This window comes from Trachurus trachurus (assembly GCF_905171665.1).
Source record: "Trachurus trachurus genome assembly, chromosome: 9".
NCBI lineage: Eukaryota > Metazoa > Chordata > Actinopteri > Carangiformes > Carangidae > Trachurus > Trachurus trachurus.
Genome location: NC_139895.1, coordinates 13555901 through 13573030, shown reverse-complemented (window position 1 = coordinate 13573030; position 17130 = coordinate 13555901). Strand labels below are relative to the sequence as shown.

Sequence of the window (17130 nt, the reverse complement as noted above, 5' to 3'; positions counted from 1 at the left end):
GAAAGGAAAGCAGTTTATCAGACTCCCGATGTTTGTACGGCTTGCAGCCAGGGTCGCAGCAGTTATAAGGTTTGTTTACCCCCAAGGAAAGATGGCGACGCTGTGAATATGGTCAATTGTCTTCATGTTAGCTGACAGCAGAACAGACACAGAGAAAAGAAATGTGAAGGGCACTGACCCAGATGTCCTGTTTCTCATTGATGGGGAAGTTGGAGTAGAGATCAATCATCTCAGGCGTTCGGTATGCTGGAGTTGTGTTTCTTGTAATCTACAAAGGAGGAGGGAAAAAAACAAACACATAAATACCACTGTTTAGGGATGTCACAATTACTTGTTTTCACAATTAATCGTGGTATTTAACGCCACAATTAATTAATCGTAAAGATTCCTGAATGCCGTCACTTCCCAAAAAAGATTATGTGGGAACCATATCGGCAGATGTGTGCCAAAATAAAGGTAAATGCTCAGATACTGGTCCATTTAACTAACTGGTAGGAATTTAAATGTTAGCGTGTCATTTGTATTTAAAGAAAGAACAAAACAAAACAAAAAAACGATAAAAATAAATGTAAACATTTGGTATAGATGACAATTTAGGACCTGAATATATCAAACCCTTCCCCTGGGGGATTAATAATTGGTCATATATTAATAGATACTTGAAATATTTTGTGCAAATAATGAGTAATGTAATTATATTTTGACTACATTTGATTTTATACATTTATAGTGTTGTGAAATTAATTAATGCATAATAATCGTGATAATCGTAACACCGTGATTATTTCTCTGACAATAATCGTACCAAGAAAATGTATAATTGTGACATCTACCACTGTCGAATCACTGTGAACCTCGACTACAAATGAGACAATCATCTGAGCCACCTTTTTGTTTTTGCAACTCATAGAATCATTTCTCAGCTTCATGTTTTTCCATCTCCAGCTTCTTGTTTGTGCTGTAAATAGGCGCCTGATGGACACTTATGTGATTACATTAAGAAACCTGGATCCCTAGGGTCCTGCACACCGAGGTCATCTGTGGCAAAGCTCCGGTGTGCGCGTGTGTATCTGTTGTGGTATAAATATGATTAACCTCATTGATCAGCCCTTCCTGAACCTCCAGCTGTTAATTCGATTGAAGGGTTTCTGGTTCCTGTCCAATAACATATTAGTATCACCACCACATCCACTGTGACTTCTGAATGTGATTTTTTTTTCTGTCATTTGAAGAATTGAATTTCATAATGAAATTAGAGAGCTAAATGTTCAGAGAAACCAGCTGTAGTTTGTTCTTATTTGAACCTTTAGTGCCTCAAATAAGACATTTTCTTGGTGTGAAATATTTATTTATTCACTACATGTTTGTCTGTGGCTCTCAAAAGATGCACAGTATTAAAAAGATTTGGTCAAATAAGAATAATGTGCTGCATAAGGAGGTGTGTGTGTGTTTAGCTAAGCCAGAGCTGATGTTTGAGTGTGTGTGCACCTCATCCTCCACCATGGACCTCTTCTGTGCCGACCAGCTGTAGTCGGGGTAATGTGACACTGTGGTGGCGCTGCCAAAGTCACAAAGCTTGATGGTGCCCTGGTTACTAATCAAGAGGTTCTCAATCTGCAACACATCAAGTAAACATCCAGCTTGTCAATCAATAAACACTTAATTACCAATCAGCAATCGTTATAGCTGCTGATTTGAATGATCACCGGCTGTTGTGTTTTAAACTGTACCATCTTATACACGTAAAAACAAAAATACCACAGTTACGACTTCAGTACAGAGGACGAACCGACCTTGAGGTCTCTGTGTATGATTGGAGGTTTCTGTTTGTGCATGTGCTGCACGGCGCGGCACGTCTGGTAGAGGATCTTCAGCACAGTGTCACATGACAGGGGAGCCCTCTGCTCTACCCGCTTTATAAAGTCCACCAGCTGACCTGAGGAAGAGGACACACAAAGAGATGAATGGATCAAACCCGTCAGTCAAAGTGAAAGTGACACCTGCAGATAAGATAGATTCAAAAAGATAGATAATTAAATAATGACATTAAAAGGTGTTTTACAGACACAATATACAAGCCTTAAAGGGATACTTCACCCAAAATCAATAATTCACCAGTTGTCTACTCACAGTCATGCCAAGGAAGGGTTTGGAGAACTTTTTGGAGTTATCAAAACGCTTTTGGAGTTCCAAGGGCTGGCAACGGATTTTCATATAATGGTGCCAGATAGTGCTCAGTTTTGAATGGTCCAAAACACACTATGAAACATACCTCCATACTGCTCGTCCGTACTGACCCAAGTGTCCTGAAGCCGCCACATGGAAAAGTTGTTTGGAAAAAATTAATTTGATCTCTGTTTTTACCTTTATTGTAGCAGTAGCTCCCATCTTGCTCACCTTGCGCAGCCACTGGGAGCTACTGCTACAACAAGGCTAAAAACAACTCCAAACAATTTTTTCAAGTGGCAGCTTCAGGACACTTGGGTCAGTATGGACGAGCAGTATGGAGGTATTTGGATGTTTCATAGTGTGTGTTTTGGACAATTCAAAAGTGAACTCTATCCGCCGCCATTATATGAAAATCTGTTGCCAGCCGGACCCCCCCTGGAACTCCTAAAGCGTTTTGATGACTCCAGAAGTTCTCCAAACCCTTCCTTGGCATGACGGTGAGTAGAAAATTGGTGAATTATTGATTTTGGGCGAAGTATCCCTTTAAAGAAAGGAAGAAAGGAAGAATTCTTGGCGGAAATGTGAACAATAAATGTAAATACAACCAATACTCTCAAAAAGACAAAAATAAAAACAAACAACAAAAACCAGTAGTCTACTAATTGCAGTGTTCTTTCAAAGTAGCACAGTCACATACTATTGAGCCAACGCAGTGGAAACAAAGGTTTTTTATCAGAACCTAAGGTCTAATTGATTTATACAAAATGTAGGGTACCTTATGGCTGCATACACATATACATACTGTGGGGAAAATAAGTATTTGAGCCCCTGCCGATTTTGCAAGTTTGCACCCCCACAATGAGGTGGACAGTCTATAGTTTTTATGGTAAGGTTTATTTTAAAAGAGAGAGACAGAATATCAACAATAAATCCAGTATATAAAAGTTTATACATTTATTTACAGGTAGGTCGCTTATAAGCCCATCTGGCTTTATGATCTTTCCTGCACATTTTGACTTTTACTGATCTTGTACTTGTAATGAAATAAGGGCAAAAATCAGCAGGGGATCAAATACTTATTTTTCCCCACTGTATGTAAAGCCACATTCTTGGTATGTGATAATTAAAAACACAGAACTAACAGCGCAATGCTGCTGGAAAACTTTAAACCCTGTTGTTATGAAACATTTGAGAAATAATCATTATGAAAAATCGCTGAATGAAAACGAACAGAGGAGGAAGCGGAAAGACCGCAGACAGGAAACAGTTTCATCACAAACGCCTTTCAGTTGATGTTACTGGGAACTAAACAGCAGCGGTGCCTCAGAGTTACGGCACTGCAGCGTGACGAATAAGTCAGCACTGATTCAGCAGTGAAGAGACAAGAGAGGAACAAATGTTGAGAAAAAGTGTTTCTAAGGCTACGTTCACTGCAAGACTTAATGCTCAATTTGGATTTTATGTTTGGCTGTTCACATTACCATCTAAAACGTGGCCTATATCAGATTCCAATATAAATGGTCTGCGATTCCAAACTGACCCGCATGCGCAAAAAAACAATAACAACGACGCCAGGCGCAGCAGCTGTTCTACAGGAAGCATAGAGGGAATGATTATTTTCACTTTTATTTCGATGTGTCTGTGAGATGGAAGCTGGAAAATGTCTGAGCAGCTGGAGTGAAGAAAAAGAGTCAAACTCTGTGTTTTAGTTTCAGTTACCATTACTTTAGTTTGTGGAATAAACCTCCAAGTGTCTCAACCCGCTGGGCAGTGTTCGGTTTATTAAGAAACAACGTCAACAAGGTTGTTACAACCCAAATTTTAACACCATGACATGTCCTTTTTTATTTATAATCTCCTCTCCTTCAGCGCTCACGTTCTCACTACAGCTGTTCTGTTGTCGGTAAATACACGCCATCGTTCGTCAAATTATCCCACGTTTTATCGAGCCGTTTTTTTTATCGCTGTGTGTGTGTATGTGGTCCAGCTGCCGCTTCTGAATCTGATTCAGTACCACATTTGAAAGTGGCCTGAATCTAATTTGAAAATGTCAGATTCAATGCAACTTGTGCTGTTCACACTGTCAAAAGCAAATCAGATATGGGTCGCATTTGAGCGGATTCAGGTCACTTGTAACTGCAGTGTGAACGTAGCCTAAGAGTGTGTGTGTTTTGTGTGTTTGTGTGTGTGTGTGTTTACCTTTACACAGCTCTGTGAGGATCAGGAACTCGGCCTGTCCCGTGTCCGACTCCTCCTTGCTGATGGAGGCAGCAGAGCAGAACTGGACCATGTTGGGATGACCCGACAGCTTTTTCTATGGCGCCGGAAAGTCAAGGGTCTAACAGTTACAGTCCAGTCCAGACACCACAGTGGTGCCAGGTCAGCCATTTAAGACTCTCAAGCTACTAATCTCTAATCAAAGTCACTGATTAAACAGGGAGTTGAATGAGTAATGGTGCCTTTAGATTTAAGTAGCCCCTTAGATGCACATAGGCTCAACTCAGCAGCTCTATGCAGAAAAGACACTGCAGCTTGTAACAGTGGACGCAGGCAGAAATTATAATTGGTGATGAGAAGGATTCACCCAGAGAATTTCAGAGTTTGTTTTTCTGCCTCATCAGCATTCACGGCATCAAACGTTATGCAAATAATTCAGCTCTGAAAAGACAAATGTTGCAACGGGTCCAGGAACACGGTGCGTCATTTACCAATAGCCCGTGCCTCCACACTGTGCTACACAGCATGAATCAACTATTGCCCAACTTGTGTAAGAGATGTCCCAGCGTTTTTTTCTCTCTCTTCAGCTGCTGGCCAAAAGGGTTCATTGGTCTCCTCCGCTGACTCACTTCTTCAAATTGAAGAGAAAAAAAAAACAAATAAAAACTGGGGCTTCATGAATTAAAACTGTATGGCAGTGGAGGCCTCAGTGATTCGGCCCCTTAGAGACACCAAAACTAAGAAAACTCACAAATGTCAAGCTTGTAAAAGAGAGAACCACATAATAAAAAGCAGTCCGTGGCTTTTTAAAAACCACAAGTTAAACACCGTAATTATACATTAGTCCCCTGCATTGTTTAGCATAGCCAATAATCCGTGGTAATGACAGTTAGTACACAACGCCGGAGGTGAATTCCACAACCTGGAGAACTCATGGGTTGTTTGAGTTTAACTCGATTTGTCACGTCATGTGTGGAAACAGAAAGAATCTGCTGCGCTAAGACAGAAATGCTCGACAGTGATCTTGCGTAAAGAAGAAAGTGTCTTTTTCACTGTGGTCTGGAAATGATAAAGGATACCATGAAGCAGACTTCCTGTATGATTTCCTTGTTCTTCTCCTCCTCATTGGACAGTAGCCTCTGAAAGAAAAGCACACACACACACACACACACACACACAGGATTGGTTTGTTGCCGTTCCATGATCACGTTAGACTTCCACACGTCATTTGCTTTGAAGTAGAGAAAAACGATTTCAAGGCAAACTGAAGAACAGAGCAGATCATCACATTAACTACTGCACCCAACAGAGCAGTTAAATGGCCATTTACACCATTTCATAAATCAGTCTGGATTTAACCCCAGGAGAGAGAGCTAATACAGGCAAACACTATCCAAACATGGCCAACATCCAACAATATCTATTCTGTTGTTGCAGCTTTTTGTTTTTCTTCATGTAAATGTGGACTGTACTGTAAAAAGTTATTTGCCTAAACTATTCGTGCTAAATACTAACAATAAAGAAATGCATGACTTCACAACCAACATAGACAGAATTATAATAAAAAAAAGTGTGGAGTCACTCACTACACCATCGAAACTGTGTCATCATACTTAGAAGAAAGAGCTTGTTTGAGATTAAACTGCCTGATAAAATAGCAGCAGCTCTCATTATCTCATTAAAGGCATTACACACAGTTTCACAATATGTGGGTAGCATAGCACTGAGTCAAATTAGGAAACGGGCAAAAGTCCTCTCTGTGTTATACTGTGAAGGGTTAAGTCCACTAGGAATGATAAAGTCCAGTCATACAGTATGTACAAAATGCAGTCTATACAGAAAGCAGGATCATTGTGAACAGAGCTAATGTGATTCAGTGCATGATTTATAAACGCTTGCTCAGGTGAATTCATACATATTTGACTGGTAAAGACAAAATGTGAGAGTGCCTCAACATGTATTAAGTCGTATAACAGGTACAATTTCCTTACTGGGTTTTTCCTGTATCTTACCTTCAGGGCATAGTCTTTACCACTGCTCATGTCCTGGGCTTCATACACAAAGGCAAATCCACCTGAGAAAAAAAACAAAGAGAGCACAGTCAGCCAGGATGTAATTCACATTGTTTTAATCTATGGGAATAATATGTACACACTCTTAAGCTGTAAATTAAAACATAATCATCAATCGCACATGTGCAGTGTGGGGTGTGTATTGATACGGGCTAAATGCATCTACTGATTTGTTATGAAATGATTTTTGTACTAAAATGATGACTGACAAAGAAGCATTGGCCAAATACTGAGGATCTCCATTTCTAAACTTGTTTACTTTTTACCGTTATGCACAAAAATACCAACACCACCCTGCTCTGCACAACCACAAACAGTCAAACCAAGAAACTGCCAAGTGCAATGCTGTGTCACATCTGTGGTGCACTGAGCGGCCACATCGTAGACGCTGGAGCTTAAGGTGCCTTGCTCAAGAACAGCACCACAACACCACAACACACTTCTCACATCTCACTTCTCTAACGCTTCGGCTGCCGCTGCTAAGCCCTGTTGAACCTCCACCTTTTCACTGAAGGTGTGGCTGAGACCTGAACCTGTGATAATGTGCCACCTAAACGCTGCTGTATTCACCACCAGCCTGGTATCAGAGGAAATCAGGTTTGTATGATCAGTTTGATCGGTGTAAGACAGAAAGACACAAATCAATAGATCTGCACAGACTCATCTGTTCACAACTGGACATAATATATTAGTTATTACTAGGGCCCGACCGATTTATCGGCGAGCCGATTAAATCGGCCGATTATAGCCCGTTTGAAACTAATCGGTAATCGGCCAAAACTCGGCGATTGTCGCCGATATTTTCAGGAATAAAATGCAGGGAATAAAACTTGGTTTTACTTTGAAAAGATTCCCCCGCACCGGCGCCGACCTCATGACAAACTCCATCCACTACCACCTCAGTCACAGCACACAGCAGAGTGACTGATCTGTCTCAAAACCAGTGTTGCCACTGGCTTTCTGTTTCCCTTTTTTTTTTCCGCGGTCGGGTTGTGAATTAATTAATTAATGCTCGTCTCCGGCCGTGTTGGGTCCGAGATTCAACAAGCCGGTCGGGGTCGGGTTTTACCGTTATATACCGGCACGGCAGTATGCTCATTTATCACCAATAAACACAGTAGAGGGTGAGTGACTGAGCTGAGGCTGTGTGACGGGTGGGGGGGTCCGCGGTGTGGAGCATTGCGGGACTCTGACTGCAGCGGGGACTATCATGTCTCTGCTCCGTGACACTGCTGTGAGACTGACCGCCGGTGAGCGCTTTGACACGGTGCCGGGCACGGCAGCGACCGCTGATCGCTTTTAATTGAAAAGAGAGAGAGAGAGGGAGAGAGGGAGAGAGAGACGCCGTGCCGTGTAAAAAAAACAACAACAAAAAAGTATCACGTGTCATGACTTCCTGTATTTGGCCCTTCAAAATAAAAGCCCATATTGATTTTGACTTCATTTTGACAAGACAGGGCTTCAAATGTTTTTTTTTTTTCATGCAACCAATCGACCAATGAAATTTTAATCGGCTAATGATTTTTTGGTCGACCAGGCAGCCCTAATTTATATATTATATAATATATATAGATATATTATTATAGTAATACAATTTTAAAACTTAATTTAAAAAAAAAGTAATAATCGGCCGATTAATCGGTTATCGGGTTTTTTTCCCCCTAATAATCGTAATCGGCATCGGCCCCAAAAAATCCATATCGGTCGGGCCCTAGTTATTACTAATAGAAGTGAGACCAACATAACACCATTAATGACATATTAGGGCTGTTGTTGGTTTAAAAAAAAAAGAGAGGAGTAGCCTTTCCAAGTTTAAAGTCACAAATTCAAAGACGAAAACAATGGCCCTAATATATCATCGTACAATAACGCACTGCCTGCTCTCCCTGTTAAGTATTTCCTGGAGGAAATTCACTGCAGTCACTTAAAATCAATCATCTAAGATAAGCTATAATTGATTAGCAAGTGACACAAGCACAGAAATAGCTGCACAGATAAAACGATCCAGTCTCTAAATGGACATTTTTAACTAAATAAGTCCGAGTTAATTTATGGTTTTGCAGCCATCATGTGCACACAATGTTGAGCTACAGGTGGGATTCATGGCCCGAGAACGCCACTACACCACCATCCCTTTCTTGCATTGGCTTCGTTCTTAAATTCAAGAGGTCAGTCATGGGATGGCAGACGAGAAACTTTTTTGAGGCGAGTACCAACTTTAAGTGTTTGCTCTCACAGGTGAACGTATGTACTGAGACAGCCGCCGCACTTCAAACAAGGCCGGGCCGGGGCAGCCATGGGTTGCCATAGTGCTGAGTAAATCAACTACAGGCCTCGCTTTGCTCTGTTAAAAACCTACAAGTCGACACTCCAGATTCCAATCCCGCTTTTATTGACACAGGGACGATTACCCAGGTGTCTTACACAGACCGTCGCCCAGGCAGCTAGCAGCACTTCACTTCACTTCACGACATCATTTCCTGTCCACTGGAACAAACATCTGTGAGGAATGCCACAGAGTTTGCTTTGATAATTCACACCCTTCCCTATGGGGATCACATGTCTGCCTTTTGTCTTGAGCTGGCAATGAAACCCGGAAAGCTCTGTTTTCTTTTGCCCCACACTCCCCAAGAAAAACACTGGTGGAAGGTGGCATAAAAAAAAAAATCCTCCCACATTGTTAAATCCTCTCAGGTTAGAGTCTTTGGCTTTTGTGTTGAAATATAAAGTACAAGAAGAAAAGCGTATCCAGTGCATCTCTTGGGATAAAGAGTGTACTGTTCCACCTTGTTGAAAAAAAAAGGGGGACATGAAAGCCAAAAGAAAGCAAAGACCTGCGGCTGCCAGGTTTCGGTTTTTTTGTTAAGTGAAGATCCCAATCTCTGCCTCACTAACCTGAAGAGGACACTGTCTTCAAACAACGACGACAAACCAACAAGCTTCTCTGAAGTGGAACAAACCTTGATTGCCTATCTGCCCATGTGGCCGGTACAACGGGCAGACAAACTAGTCACAGCTCTTTAAAAAAAGAAAGAAAAAAAACAGGAGAGTAGAAAAATACAACCTCCTTGTCAGAGCCAGCCATTGTATTCTCTCACCAAAGATCTCGGTGAGTGAAGAAGACAAAGACAGCCTTCAGATAGCAGGATGACAGGGTTTGGAGAAAAAAGCAGCGGTTAAGTGTAAACTGATTTTAACTACTGACTTCTTGATATCACAGCTGAGGATGTGCAATCACAACACACACTAGTGATTATACTGTTGATTACAGTGAGGTTTGGTGCAAAAGCAACTTGTTGACAGTGTATCTACAGGAAGTTCAGCCCAAACTGTTTTAGTAACTGTTTCAGTCATTTAACTGTTTGCATATCAGCCATCATTCATGTTAAACGCCGTTTAAGATCAATTAAAGTTGATCAAAGTGAGTTATTGGATCGTTTACGACATAGAAACGAAGGAATAAATAAAACTCACCAGTTTATCAGTATTAAAAATAATCATTTTGTGCAGTTCGGTAACACTTTATAATAAGTACACACTATTAAGCATTAGTTAAGCTTTAATAACACTGAATTCTTCATTTATAACGCATGAATACTCATTCGTAAATATAGTTAGTATCAATGAGTAAAACATATTTAACTGTGCTTATAAACTACATACTAATGAGTATTCATGTGTTATAAATGATGAATTGAGTATTTAATGCTTAACAAATGTGTACTTATTATAAAGTGTTACCTGCAGTTCTGCTAATGAGAATTTCTTACTCTGCTGTAATAGTTTTATTAAAATAAGCAAATGGTTTTGTTTCACATGTATAAATACAGAATGTAGCTGCCTGGGATTGAGTGAGTCAGAGCTGCAGAAAGTAATAGATACCACACAGGTATGAATCAATATTTAGTCAGCATGTTCCAGGTAATCGAGACTGGTCACACATTAGTTGACAAAGAGAACAGAGAGACTTGCTGTTTTTGTTACCAGTGCATCACCTGACAGATCATCAGTTAGTTGCTGTGAAGGCAAATGTCAAATGAGTGAAACGACAACCAGGAGACTGAGCTGCAACAAGATTTTTCAACCTCTTAAAACAAAACAAAAACACAAAAGTGGACTAATTTCACTTGCTGAACCTGTAAAGCCACTTTGACCCACAGGTCGGACCGTGCTGCAAACTGCACTGAAAGATGAAAAGCTTCCTGTGCCTCTAACCGAGCTGCAAACACCAAGTCAACCACTGATTAGTCTCGCTCGCCAGACCCTCCTCCAGAGAAGAAGGAGATTGACAAAGTTACCATTATTTTCTGAATAGGAATCTCCATAATAAACATCAGAATTAATTATGTACTGTTTTACTAAGAAGTAGTTACATATGGGAAGAAAATTTACCCTTTATTATCGAATAGAGAAGAAACATGAGCCATGGTTTTCACATGCCCTGTAACCAGACTCACTGCATATAGACAAATACATGTTATGTGTCAGATTCAAACACAGACACACAGCTGTTAAACTCGATTTTCTAAGTAGGTTTGCTTTAGAAAGCTATGCATTCACCTTCACCCTCAAGAGTGTCATGCTGATGATCCCAGAACAGATAAAGAAATTACAAAAACAGGTTTCCCCAGCATATTTGACTTTTGCTGTTTATTTTTGTCACTCTTTTTGCACCTTAAGCTAGAAACACATGAATAAAAGACAAAAAGGACTGGAGGGATCAGGTAAAGGAGGAGGAGTGCTGCCTCTCAACCAATCTCCCTCAATGTCACAAGGAAGACTCTGACATAACATCTGACACAGGGTTACTCACACTGAAACCTAGAGACTCAGCACTGTTATCACTGATGGTTTTATTCAACCACTTGCTGCTTCATTAAATGATAAGCTCTTGTGTTTGTGTGGCCAACAGTGGGCTGAGAGCTGGCAGACAGGTAAAATGCAGCCTTACGTATATTCAGGTATCACACTGGGACTTCACTTTAAGCTCAACAACAACAACAACAACAACAGATGGAAATGATTAAAAAGGAGAAGCAAATAAAGCTGCAAATACACAGAGCAAAAAGTATCAGCTTCACAGGACGACAAACACAGAAGAAAATTTAATTTCAAGCACCTAATTGCAAAAACCAAGTTAAAACAAATGCGTATGTGTATAATATTTTCCAGTTTAAGAGGATGTATAAGCAAAAAAAAAAGGTAAATTAAAGGGATAGTTCAACTTGTCCACAGGAGCGTTTTGGAGTTGTTGGATTGTGTATTTGATGAGTTTGATGAGGGAAACCAAGAAATTCCATGAGCCTCTGTAGCGTAGTTCTGAGCAGCTTGCGGCTCTGCTCTGCCGTTCCAAAAACACCTTACACCGACAAAGAAAGGTAATGAACGTACGTAGGTATTATGGCAATGGGCCAATTTGCCGAAATGTTGAACTATCCCTTTAAGTTAAAACATGTAGGCTATTAACAAAGAACAGTTAAAGATAATGACGTGTTTGTGGTCAATCCACCTAACCCGAGACAGAGTCAAGACCAAGACCAAGACAAGACCAAGACTTTGCAGAGGATGAGACGGGGTCAAGAAGACCGAGGCCAAACCAGTGCAAGACCATTAGTGTATCCAGTACCAGCACTCATAATAATCATGTGGCTTGATATATTTACTTAGCTATACCTCAGCTAAAAAGAAAATATGATTTTATATAAAATCTGTTGAATTGAAAGTTTGGACTGAACAGAATAACACAGCAGCAGAGAACCTGCTTAAGTCTCATCCACTTTTGACTCTGGTGCAACCAAGATTTTCAGATGGTTACACAAGCATTTACTTTTGTGTAACACTTTTAATTATCTTAAAGTTATTGAATGACATTATATAAACCAAAGTGAGAAATTGACAGAGCGAGAGAGACATTTGCAGTAAAAAAAAAAAAAAAAAGAGGTCACTGCAGATGTGGTCTTGACTGGTCTTGAGAACAAATCCTGAGTGCATATCGACCAAGGCCGAGACAAGACCGAGTAAAACTGTAGTCGACTCCAAGACCTGGAAAATCTAGTCTTGGGACCGGTCTCGAGACCAGGACCAGTCTAGAGTACTACAACACTCCTCATCCTGCTACTTTCCAATCCCTGGATTGAACTGAAAACTGATTTAATTTACCGCCTGTTTACAAACACATTCAAAATCCCTTCATGACTGGTTTCATACATCGAATCACCTGAACCTCTTCTCTCGTGAAGATGTCATGTATGGACTTGTCACAGATAACTTGGAAGATGACTTTCTCATCAATAATATGCTCTTCCTGGGTAAATGTTACATACACAAGTGTAAATGTCTAGGTTTAACATGTTTCATAACGAATTTCTTCATTTTATAAAAGCCCTCAATCTTTTGAAAAAGAAAAATGCCATTAGCCTACACCAGGGGCTCCAGACTAACTTAAAATTCTAGGAGTGCAAGCAGAAAATTTAGGGGAGCACACTGTAAATCGACTTGCAAAGCATAGGCTATTTCCTTTTCATTCATGATCCTCCCACACATTGGCCTGATAACTGTAAATGACAGTCTCCAGATACCTTTGAGTTGCAACTTCCACATTTCACAAGCAAAAAAAAAAATTAAATTCTACTGGTTGCACATGCTCAAGAAGAAAAATTTACTGCACTGCCTGAAATGTTAGGTGCAAAATGCCTCCATTTAGGGGCAGTCTGGAGCCCTGCAGTAAACTGTTTAGTATTATTGATAAGTATGATTTACAAAAAAAAAGCCCTGACCTTTGTTTTATTTATTTTATAAGCTTATATACATACATCTACGTGTATGTATGTTGTTTTTTGTTAGGTTTTCCCCTCTGGGTTCTCATTTATGCACCTGTTCCTTTATTGTGGTAGGATTAAAGGAATGTAGCCTATGTCATTGATGTTTGTACATAACTATCTGTGCAATTAAAAACAAACGTTCAAAATCCCATCATCAACCGGTGTTTACTTGGCGACTCACAGCTCTGCCACTTCTTGCTAACGCTGTTTTTTCACTGACAGGCTGCACCACAGAGAGGGTTTGTTAGGCTACTATAATACTTTAGCCACCGCGGCTAGTAGTAGTAGCAGCTCGTTAGCATGCTATCTAGTTAGCACAGCTAGCCGCCGCACACACACACACACACACACACACACACACACAAGCCGTTATCAACATTTTCTCTACGAGTTGTTACGACCGCCTCACCTTCTGCGATCACCCTCTTGATCCGCAGCTTCATCTCTCCCAGCTCGACCACTTGTCCGACGAAGTCATTCTGGTCCCGGCTGGCCCCTCCGGACGAGCCGGGCCCGGCGAGGAAATCCAGAGCGGACTGGAACAGGGACATCTCGGTCTCTCTACCTCTCTCTCTCTCTAACCTCTCTCTCCTTTATCTTCACAGCACAGAAGCTGTTTGTTTAAAAAAAAAAAAAAAAAAAAAAAGCTGTTAAAAATGACAGCAAAGCTCAGCGGGAACACTGCGCGGCGGGTTCACTCTGTTATGAAGACTTGTGATCAGGTGATATTATTCTTTCGGTGTGAGTGAACAACATCCTCTTCCTGCTGCTAGGCTGACGAGGCCGCCACCATCATCGCCAACCAACGCTGCTGACTTCCGTGAGGGATGGTGACGTCAGGGCACGATCCAGTCAGGTGACACAAAGACAAAAAAAAAAAAAAATGCTGGTGTTTTCCCTGTGTTGTATGTTGGTTCATAATGTGTACACACAATGTAGAAACAATATAAGACAAAACTGCATTTTTAATTCATGTGTTTTACATTTGCAGAGAAATAACCCGGCCAAAGACCGCACACGCTACAGAAACAGTTAGGCTATGTTCCTGCAGCTGTTTCTCTTTTCAATAAGTTGTAGTGCACCTTTTACTCCTTTTATTGAGGTTTAGCTCATTATTTATGTACTTCAAATTATTTTATTTTATACAGAGTAGATGGCGGCCTATGTATTTTTATATTTTGTTTAGGTCATATTGTAGTCTACTTCATTGTATACAGCTCATCTGTGGTGCAAGTACAGAAAAAAAAACTCCAGGTGACATATAATGATGCATTTCGGATCCTATAGGCCAGGGGTTCTCAACTAAGTCTCACTCTGGGACCCACATTTTCCCATGGTTATTAAGTCGCGACCCACTTTTATAGAATTCAAACCAAGAATTTTTTTTAAAGCCTTTAAAAACTAATTTTGCTCTTTATTGAGCAAAGTGCATTTCAGGGCACATGAATGAAACTGAGGAGCACCATGACAACTGCATGTACGGAAGTGAATAAAAAAATATCAAACTACACAAAATGGAGACCAACAAAATGATATATTTGACTCTAATGCATCTCTGCATTCAGAGCATATTCACAAAAGTGGATAGATATCAAATTGCACAAAATAAAGACCCACAAAACAAGGTATTTTTACGTCATTCAGGCCACAGAAACTGATATATCTTTGCATTCAGAGCAAATGGAGCAAATAATAAGAAACTGAGGAGGACCATTACAACTGCATGTGTTCACGTGTCTCGTGTGCCTTTCAAAATAAGTTATTTTTCAAAATAAAAGACATGTCCAACATCAGATGTGCATTAAATATTATTTACTTTTTGACCAGCTGTCCGCGACCCATTCAGAATGGGTCCGCGACCCACTTTTGGGTCCCGACCCACCAGTTGAGAACCACTGCTATAGGCGTCCAAGATGAACAAGTGCATGTCATATGTTTGTAGCCAATGATGTGCCCCCTTTTTTTTTTTTTTTTACAAGAAACTGTATATATGTACAGATCCATGTGTCGACTTAGCCAGTCAAAGAATGGGATCATCGAGGCCCTAACTGTGTCTGGCCTCTGCTGTGCCTGCACATAGTGACACAAAATATCTTTCATGCTTTTGGAAACACTGGAATAATTGCCTGTATGTGTTTTAAACCAATTTGTTGTACTGTTTTTATTGTATTGTCTGTGTCTTTGTGTGTTTTTCTCTCTTTTATTTATTTTTATATTGGACCTGATTCTGAAGTTATCCAATCTAACTGGCAGAGAAATAAACCGATCAAATCAAATCCAGATTCACTGGACAGTCAGTAAATCTTTTGTGTTGCTGGATAATCACTTCTCCAGAACATATCAGTCAGTGCATGTGATAGAAAGTGCTCACATGTTAGTGAATAAAGTCAATTCAAAGCCCTTTTACCCCTCTTTTGTTTTAACATTTTCCTTTTCTCCACATCATTACCGGATAATAGAGATGTAGAATACTGACAGTAAACAGACAAAACATTTGCTTTAAATAACTGGAAAGTGGTGTAGTCTATATACAGGCTCCTGATATGGAATGAATAGGCCTATAAGATTACAACAGCCTGAACATTTTGGCATAAGAAAGGCTTTAGTATATGGTAAAAATATTTTGTTTAGTTATTATCTTTCATGAAAATAGAGGGAGGGTAATGGTACCATATATACAAACTAACCCTAACCCTAACAATTGGGAGCAAAAAAGGTGGGCGCTATGATGTGACGTCCCAAAACACAGGACAGGAGTCTCATAATATCATGTATTAGTACGCCATCTACTGGACGGTAGTCGGTGCTGCTCCACGCACAATAGTTTTCAAGTCTAAGGTGGAATATTTAAATGTACCACTACCACACACGTACTGTAGCTCAGGTTGTATCAGTATGAGGTCTTTATATTTTTATATTTTACTGAAAACTAAGTGCACTAGAGGCTGATACACATCTAGGCTACACACAGTAATTGATCTCATGATAGCAGATCAGAAGATAACATACATGCATGCATTGTCAAAATTTGGATCCTTGCTTGATTTGCTTGATGAAACCCACATTATTTTTTATTTTTCATACTGTTTTTAATATCTGCTCTTCTGCAGCAATCTTTGCTTACTACCTCACTTTGCTGGGCTCCTCTGCTCTGTGATCTACCATGTAGTAATTTTGATATAATTGGGTGTCAATCAAATCTACTTTACTCTGATTCAATTAGACTCCTTTTTGGTTTCAAATTAGAATGAGAATTGGACCAAGAAGTATATGGACAGGCTGATGTGTGAATGAATCCATTTATGTAGTGAAACATAGAAAACGGAAAATATCTTGGATTCAAAGAATTTAGGTAAGTAATTAAGAAAGTAATTTAGGTCTCAACATTTTCACTACAATACACTCAGAAAACATGCAAATCAGAGAGGTTTAGTTACCGTTGACATCACTGGGCTTACTCTGGATCCATTTAAGGTCCAAAGAAGCTTAGTGTCTGCAAGTCAGTTTTTGATTCTTCACCCATCATATTTCTGCTGCATTGTCATACTCGAGTTGTTCCTGAACAGTTACCAACATGACTCAACAGTTTGTCTTTTTGCCCTGATGGGTTCACTGTAGATTGTGCAGAGTAAGTTATTATGCATTGCAAAATGTTAAGCAGAAATGACACTGTTCATGTTGCACAGTTTTCATCACAGGATCCAAAGGGCAGGCGTTGGGAGAGAATACGACAGATGTTGATACTGCCTGTTACAAAATGTGAATTTTAGCTGGACTGCAGGACATATGGGCTGATGTGGAGGCAGAGCCAGGATAAACAGATAACAGAAATACTTGCTGTGGGCTGAGGC

The 17130-nt window shown here is 40.1% G+C and overlaps 2 protein-coding genes across 8 annotated transcripts in view; one reads left to right on the top strand and one right to left on the bottom strand.

Moving 5' to 3' along the window:
- LOC310991559 (uncharacterized protein) overlaps nt 1-17130 on the top strand; it is a 134937-nt gene that overhangs the window by 98624 nt on the left and 19183 nt on the right. The window lies entirely within an intron of this gene.
- gak (cyclin G associated kinase) overlaps nt 1-17130 on the bottom strand; it is a 37351-nt gene that overhangs the window by 19452 nt on the left and 769 nt on the right. For 2 of the 7 annotated variants that reach the window (XM_083979300.1, XM_083979301.1), the window contains exons 2-8: nt 13689-13892; nt 6399-6460; nt 5466-5525; nt 4369-4483; nt 1794-1936; nt 1489-1614; nt 179-268 (exon numbers count right to left, since the gene is read on the bottom strand). In XM_083979300.1, the coding sequence (XP_083835426.1) occupies nt 179-268; nt 1489-1614; nt 1794-1936; nt 4369-4483; nt 5466-5525; nt 6399-6460; nt 13689-13830 (738 nt within the window). In that variant the 5' untranslated portion in view covers nt 13831-13892. Of the gene's footprint in view, nt 1-178; nt 269-1488; nt 1615-1793; nt 1937-4368; nt 4484-5465; nt 5526-6398; nt 6461-13688; nt 14225-17130 lie in introns of those variants that run through there. The other 5 variants (XM_083979302.1, XM_083979305.1, XM_083979303.1 and 2 more) reach the window with 4 other exon arrangements.